The sequence below is a fragment of the Anneissia japonica genome, unplaced genomic scaffold (genome assembly GCF_011630105.1).
Source record: "Anneissia japonica isolate Jap-2015-1 unplaced genomic scaffold, ASM1163010v1 scaffold1785_len1016330_cov206, whole genome shotgun sequence".
Taxonomy (NCBI): domain Eukaryota; kingdom Metazoa; phylum Echinodermata; class Crinoidea; order Comatulida; family Comatulidae; genus Anneissia; species Anneissia japonica.
The window spans coordinates 643,871-652,108 of NW_022694363.1; the positions used below are offsets into that span (position 1 = coordinate 643,871).

At 32.7% G+C, this 8,238-nt stretch overlaps 1 protein-coding gene across 1 annotated transcript in view; it reads left to right on the forward strand.

Moving 5' to 3' along the window:
* LOC117101032 (phospholipid transfer protein C2CD2L-like) overlaps positions 1 to 6,932 on the forward strand; it is a 16,668-nt gene extending 9,736 nt beyond the window's left edge. The window contains exons 9-15 of the mRNA XM_033240898.1: positions 78 to 139; positions 341 to 468; positions 730 to 916; positions 2,111 to 2,173; positions 4,150 to 4,224; positions 6,287 to 6,426; positions 6,804 to 6,932. Coding sequence (XP_033096789.1) covers positions 78 to 139; positions 341 to 468; positions 730 to 916; positions 2,111 to 2,173; positions 4,150 to 4,224; positions 6,287 to 6,426; positions 6,804 to 6,917 — 769 coding nt within the window. The 3' untranslated portion in view covers positions 6,918 to 6,932. The remainder of the gene's footprint in view (positions 1 to 77; positions 140 to 340; positions 469 to 729; positions 917 to 2,110; positions 2,174 to 4,149; positions 4,225 to 6,286; positions 6,427 to 6,803) is intronic.
* The last annotated feature ends 1,306 nt before the right edge of the window (positions 6,933 to 8,238 follow it).

Here is an 8,238-nt window from a genome sequence, read left to right on the forward strand (position 1 = left end):
AATTGTACTGCATACACACTGTGTAACTGACTTACTGCTTACACACTATGTAATTGACTTGTACTATATACATATAGTACTGTGCCATTACCCTGTACTGCATATACACTGTCTAACTGGCTTACTGCTTACACACTGTGTAATTGACTTGTACTATACATACGGTTCCATTACCTTGTAACTGTAAGACGCTCTGTAATTGAATTGCTACTGCATGCATAAAGTGTAATTAATGTGAATGCCTTCTTCATGGATCTAAAGTTCTGGTTAAATATCTAAAATATAATGATAATTACATGCGATTGTTTATTTATATATTTATTTTTACTTTTATTGGCAGATGACTTCCTTGGTGGGGCTGAAGTTCAATTGGAAAATCTAAAGCGTAATCCAAGTACAAGACAGATTATTCCATTACAGGGCAGGGGTGGACCAGATGATAAAGTTAAAGGTTCAATAACTGTTGAGGTATGTACATTATATATTTATACCTACTGTAATGCACAGGACCAGGTGTTGTAAGGTTCTGCACTGAACTATAATGATAATGCAAGTGTTTCCTGCCATACCTTGTACAAGAAACTTGCTCCTCCTTGGCTTTGAGGAAATGAATATATTATTATTATTATTATTATTGTTGTTGTTAATATTAGTATTGTTGTTATTATTATTATATTATTATAATATCATAATATTTTATATTTAATTACAAATTTTTATTATTGGTAGTTTTTATTCATGGAGCATGCGGAAGCTCTTGAAGCCCACAATATGCTAAGTCCATCAAAACCTGCGGCATCCCCATCAAAGAAGATCGCAACCTTAAGAACCATCGCATCCGATGGCACAGTTATCACAACCGTCACTACAACAACTGCAAAGCCCAGGACATCATTGAAGGGGGTCAGTCAAAATGGTAAGACTAATAAGCAGGTGCTTACTGTGAGGTCATTGTCAAACTGTTCAGTCCTCAATGTAACAAGGATGTGCGATACCTGTCAATTCTACCCTCTGCTTTGTTTTGCCATTAACTGTGTGTGTGTACATGTTTTCATCAACTTTATATAAAATTTTGAAGACATGCTAATTAGAGTTTGAACTGACACCAATTAATTGTCTGGTATTGACCTTATGTACAATAATCCTCTTATTCCTAATTATATAAATTTGATTTTAATTCTCTGGTTCGATATTAAACCAATACATTGATTTTCATCTTAACCGAGGTGAATCAAAACATTATTGTAATTTTAGGAGTAGTCCTCATACATCATTTTCACTATCTAATATTTCATGTCTAATTAGCTAATGAGAAAAAGATAATTAAAGTGATGAAGCATGACAAGATTAGTTTAGAGATGGAGCACACACCTTAGAAAGGTAGCACATGTATGAAAAAAGTCAGGCTAGTAAAAATGCTGCATGAATGCTTAATCTGTCAAGTACCTCAGTATCCAGGGTAATATAATGCTGCATGCATGCTTAGTCTGTCAAGTACCTCAGTATCCAGGGTAATATAATGCTGCATGCATGCTTAGTCTGTCAAGTACCTCAATATACAGGGTGGTATAAATGCTGCATACATGCTTAATTATGTCGTGTTCCTCAATATAGCCAAGGTAGCTTGTGAAGTACTTTATAAAACCAGGGTAGTATAAATGTTGCATACATTCTTAATATGTCAGGTTCCTCAATATAGCATAAATGCTGCATGAATGCTTAATCTGTGAATTACCTCAATATCCTGGGGAGTATAAATGTTGCATTCTTAATATAGTGTTTACATTAAATTAGTCTAGGTAGTAGCATGAATGTTTCAGGTAAGCTTAATGTATCAAATAATGAAGTTCAATTTACCCAGGGTAGTATAAATGCTGCATGTATGCCTAATCTCTCTATAGGTTTAATTTATCCAGGGTAGTATTAATGCTGCATGTATGCCTAATCTTTCAAGAAGTTCAATTTATCCAGGTCTCTACCACATTGTAGGACATTGTTGTATCATCACTGCCAGCACAAAATCTATTCATACTTATGTCTTTCACACTATGCTGCTTGTGTTGTGCTAATGTGTGTAAATTTGACATGGGTGTTGTTTATCTTCTGGCAGTATTTCCTCGCACTAACCCATCAGTGCAGCGCCCTGCCTCTTGGTACCACTCAGCATATCAAGGCAAGAAACAACAAACCTCTTCAACTGTAGTTTGCATGTATAACCATGGCAACCAATTTTTATAAATTGTAATCCTATTTTCTTACATTTTTTTCCTTTTTAAAACACGTTTTAATATTGTTTTTGTTTTCTGTTGCATTATGCACATTTTTTTCATAAATATATTTGATGGCAAAATTGAGATTCTAACTCATTTCGACCATGTTTCCTTATTACCTGAATTTAAAATTAGATAATTTATTAATTATTATCCTGGGCCATTTATCCTGTATTTTATTGGATGGTGACTATAAAGTGTCTACTACTACTACTTTCACACACTGTTTATAAAGACAATTGGGTGATGAGTTATATTAACTATTAATGTTGGTGTAGATGCATCATTTGACTTTATCATTTATGAATGATAGCTGCATACCTTTTAACATTGAATGCATAATACATTTTTGCTTAACCTAGAGTCCAGTATTGCTACTTTTAATCTGTAATCTTGAGTTTGTCATTATACAAAAAAATTGTTCCGTTCAGTGGTGTATCTAGGAGTCTTGAAATGGGGGAGGGGGCCATGAAGATGAAATGGGGAGCTCGATTATTAGGTGAGGGGCGCCAACTCGCAAGATTTTGAACTACTTTGGCGTGATTTTAGGGGGCCCTGACTGGGGGTTGCAAGCATGTTTTTTGGGGGGTGGCGTGTGCCCTCTGCGTACTACTAGATATGCCACTGGTTGTGTTGCCCAAGCACAGTGACATTTGAAATCATGGACAGTTACGATTTTTTTCTTACTATTGACCTAGGCCTGATCATAATTTAAAGTTAATTTTCAACCACTACTTACTTCAATATATTCCTGCAAATCCATGGTTAATTTATAAAATCTTATATTCTTGCATACAAGATGAGGCTTAATTTAGCAAATTACAATTATACTTGCAACACATACACTTTTTTAATTTTTAAATCGTCTTATGTGCGGATCGTCCCTAACAAAAAAATCTACTACTGAAATAAAGCTGCTGTTACTATGAATGAAATCAATTTTAAATGCAGGCAAATTAGATTTTAATGAACATTTAAGAGCCCATAAAATGGTATTATTCAATGGATTAGCCCTACATTTGGCTCCGTTTTTTAGCCAGCTAGATGCAGTATCAAGATCAATAAATTAAAAAGCCGGAAAAAGTATGAATTTTAAAACGGTGTTTCATCTTACACACCCAACATACAAAAGTTGTCCAAAAATCTTCTCAAACTTGGTGGTCGTCTTATACTTGGATCGTTTTATACATGAGAATACGGTATTAATCAAAGTGACCTCTTCAGACATCCTTGGTAAATAGTTTTACCAAGGATCCCAACTTTTTAACTGTATGGGTCAGTTGGGCTTTGGCAACACAAATCCTTTTAGACTATAATCCAACACTATTGGATTCTGTAACTTATTAGGAACTGATGCATTTTATTGTATTTCTAACCTTTGCTTAACAACTAACACACATTTTGGTTTCTTCCCTCAGACTCTGCCTTCATTTAACATGTTTTTTTTTTCATTCTGATCCATCATTTTATGTTTATTTTATGGAATTTATAAAAAAATGTTGCATATGATTTTCTGCATGATTTAATTGTATAGACTAACATTACAATTATTTGTGATGCAAGCAAAACATAAAACTCAATTTTTTTAACCATAGTGATGTAGTCAGTGCAAATATCTTTCCAACATCTTTTCAACCATTATATGTCATAATTTTTTTTTTCAACAACTTTTTTCAACCTTGTGATGATCAATGTAAACAACTTTCCAAATAATAATATGTCATCAATTCAACTTTTTTTCCAACAACCTTATATCATCAATGCAAATATCTTATTAATAATTGTAACCCCTGTGATGTTATCAATGCAATTTCTTATTAATAATTGTAACCCCTGTGATGTTATCAATGCAATTTCTTCGCAACACCTGTCTATATAGATATGCCAACGAAGGTTGTGACAACGTCCAACATTGAAGGAGGCGAGTCCGGATCAGTCTCAGGCGATGCAGGAGGTAACCAAAATTTCAAAATAACCTCAGTTTAATTCATCCAAATCTATGCAAATTTATGTAAATATTAAATAATATCTTTTGTATAATATTAAGAGTTCTCTCTAAAAGTGTTATTTGATCAGTTTGACACATTATTTTCTCAAATGATGAATTTATTTAGATTATACTTAACTATTAACTTTTATTTAATTTTAGGCTGAGGGCCAATAGTGAACATAAGCACTTTACTAAGTGGAAATCCATTCACAAGACAAACATATAAACAAGATGTTTTACATAAACTAGGCCTCATTATGGGTCTTAGGAAGTGGATGTTTTTTACATAAACTAAGCCTCATTATGGGTCTTAGAAAGTGAGACAAAATCCTGTGCTGTTACAGGAATTAACCACCAAGCTATTCCACTTCAAATACAAGTTTATTTTTTCCCAATATAATAATAAAAATTGTCAATTTATATAGCGCATAATGTAAAATATATTTTAGAGTGGGATAAATTATTAAAAGTTTCACCTAAAAAATAATGAATAACAACAATAAATATAAATATACGATTACTATGTTAATAAATAAATAATTTGAAAATAGAGAATTTTATTTATCTATCTAATCTATCTAATTGTTAAATATTTATTTTCTTAGTCTTATTACCTTACTTACCTTTTAATCTTTTTTTCCCATGTCTTTTTTCTCCATTACCTTTATTTTCTTTCATACTTACAACCTGTCTCTCCTTTACTTCCCTGTAATTTCTTTTTTACCTTTTATAATATGGTATTAGATTTGTGAGTACATTTATTATGCATTAGGTAATGAAATAATGTTTAGGTTCTTTATAAATTTTTCAATATTTTTGATTATTAATTTACTTTTCAATGTGTTGTTCTTATCTAATTTTCATCCTATGACAGAGGGTGTCCCATCTAATGGTATTTGCTATGTTGAAGGTCTGGTAATTTACTTTGTTTAACAAATATTTCATGTGGACAAAACCATTGCTACCATTATTTACTTTCAGTTCATTTTAAAATCTCAGACCTGCCAACCGTTCCGATTTAATCTAGATCGTCCCAATTTCCGATGTCAAAAAATCGGGACATCCCTATTTTTAGAATTTTAACAAGACTTTTACTGATAGAGATTAAACAATAACTCAAAACATGCTCAAAACAGCCTATCAATTCATTCTCAAATCTTATATTTTCCTTTTATTGACAGTGATTATGTACAGTGTATGTGCAAAATAAATATCCAAAATAGTATTCATTCCATGCTTTCCATCAGTAATCCTTTATGAGGAATGTATCCATATCAATGTTCAGCCGCCATAAGGAATAAATTATTGTAGCTTAAATAATATGCCATGATATCGTCTTTTGGAATCATTCCTCACAATCGTCTTAACAAGATATTGAATTTCACAATTCTTGAATATGGTCATGCCACCCCATGTGTTCATTTCAGATATTTTGCTATGAAGGTGGTAAATGTATGTATTATTGCCATTCATAGGCATCATTCACTGATAACATTCATTGGCCAGACCCTACAAGAGATAACATACAGTGTTCTTCAACTGATCACCAGTCTCCTAAATGTGGCAGACACTTCAAAGCAAACAATTCACTCATAAGCCACAAACGCACACACATCAAGAAGTAAACTACTCATGCTATTGAACTGCCTGTACTTTTTTTAAACTTTGGAATGTACCTGTGCACTGTCTTTGTGGTGTCTTTTTTTCTTGATGTACTTCTACTACTTTTGTACTACTACTACTATGAACACACACCCAATGTCTACTCCCCTCCTACTGATGACATTTAATGACCAAATCCTCTGTTGTACCATAACACGACTGCCATCAAATCAGCTTATCAGGACCCTACCACTATTAACATTCCTTTATAAAGAACCAACCAAATGCAAGTGACATCATCTCACAATTTGTAACAAGAAAAAACTTGTACCTCAACAATTAATTACAAAAACCTTCCATGATTCTATCAATAACCTCAAATGTTATTACTATTTAACTCCTGCATTTTTGTTTTGATTTCCAGAATTGATCATGGTAACCGACCCAAATGTGTCGAACAATTCAGTTACTGAAGCAGCTATTCGACATCTGACAGATCAAGGGCAGGAATCTGCTGCAGCCCAGCCCAAGAAAAGCACTCTGATAATTGAGGGAGTGTCACGGGTAAATTTTAAAAAAAATGACGGTACACTCAAATTAGTATTGTCAGCATAATTGTTTTGATACTACTTGTAACACAGATCATTGAAATTCACACACCACACTACTAGTAACACAATCATTTTTACATACTTGAAACGTTTCGCTATCTGACACCAGCAGTTCATTACCTCAAGAAGCGTTGCTAATAACATAGGAAACATGGCAAGTATGTACAAATTTTAATGGTTAAGTTAACATAACACATCCAAACCAGATGAACATTCTAACTCTCAAAATATCCAGTTCTTTAAGTCTGCTGCTTTTTAATAATAATTCTATGTTTATCTGATTGTAAGCTCATACGTACTGGTAATGTTCATTTAATCATTTTTTTAAAGATACCAACAGATGAACTCTTGACCTTGCCCCCTCCTAGTCCAGCAGACTCTTCAAGTTCGCATGAAGGCTTCAAGAGAGGTAAGATTTCATTACTAATATGTATTACATATTAACAATATATAAAATGTTACATATCCAAGTTCAGTATTCAGATAAGATTTCATCACATATATCACATGTATGTATTACATATTGCCAATATATAACTTTTCACATATTGTTCAGTGGGTAGATCTTCTTTGTTAAAGTTAGCTTGGGAGTAGTTTGCATGATCAGTATTGTCTTAGCGCATATTAAATGTCCTGTGCCTTTTGAAATAAAACATTCTGAGCATGCCCATTTGTTGTTGGCTGAGTTATATCTAGATGCTGTCTCTTATACACATCTAGATGTGTATAAGAGACAGCTAACATTTCAATCCACACCGCTCGCGCTTCCTGAGGGTTGAAGTGCGGCGGATCACCAAACTCGTCCTCAGTGACAAGTTCAAATCTTGTTAATGTTGGAATACTGAATCCCGATATTCGATGTTTGTTTCATTGTGGAATATTTTCTGTGACAATAAAAACATGATTATTACCTCAATTGTCATGTAAATCATGTTACAAATTCAATCATATACTGTTGAAGTAAGATTGATAAACTTCTGTTTATAATTCAGCATTTTAATTTGAAAAGGTTAAATAAATCGGTATTTATGTAGTTCCTGATAAATATTATCAGCATTTAAGTTGCTAACAGCTAAATTATCATCAAATAAAATTAATAATTATAACTAAATAGTAATAGTTTTAGTAATCTAAAATTGGAAAACATGTGCAAGAACAGAAAGAAACCTGTGTCCGTAGTGTGACTTGTGTTCATGGAGTGATGTAAGCAACACTGCTTACACAATATAATGATCATTCCCACGAGTTTCTACCACTCATTGAGTTTTTACTGTAATTCTTGTACATTGCTGAGACACCTTTAAAACATGGCAATTGTAGTAATTATTATATACTGCTCAAACTCATCAACTTCACAATATTTTTCAAATATTCTTTGTGTTAGTTTGTTTGATGTAGGTTGACACATGTTGATAATTAATAATATTAGATTGGCAAAAGCAAAAGTGCTTTGTATGTAGCAATATTTAGGTATTTGCCTTCAATATTATGTGATTTTAATTCTACGTTGTTTAACTAAAATATTGCATTCGGTAACACGTTTTGAAAACAAAGTATTGTCCAGTACTGTGTACTGAAACAATTAAAATGCGTTAAATAACGCATACGCAAACAGATCACAAACTAATCAATGTGTATTTAGTGTCACATGCGTGTACCAACGGTCAGTAAAGCTTATTATTTAGCAGTGTTTTATTGGTGTAATTTCTGAAAATTCAAAGGCATTATTCTTATTGGACATTGATCTGTTGCTGCATAGAAATGT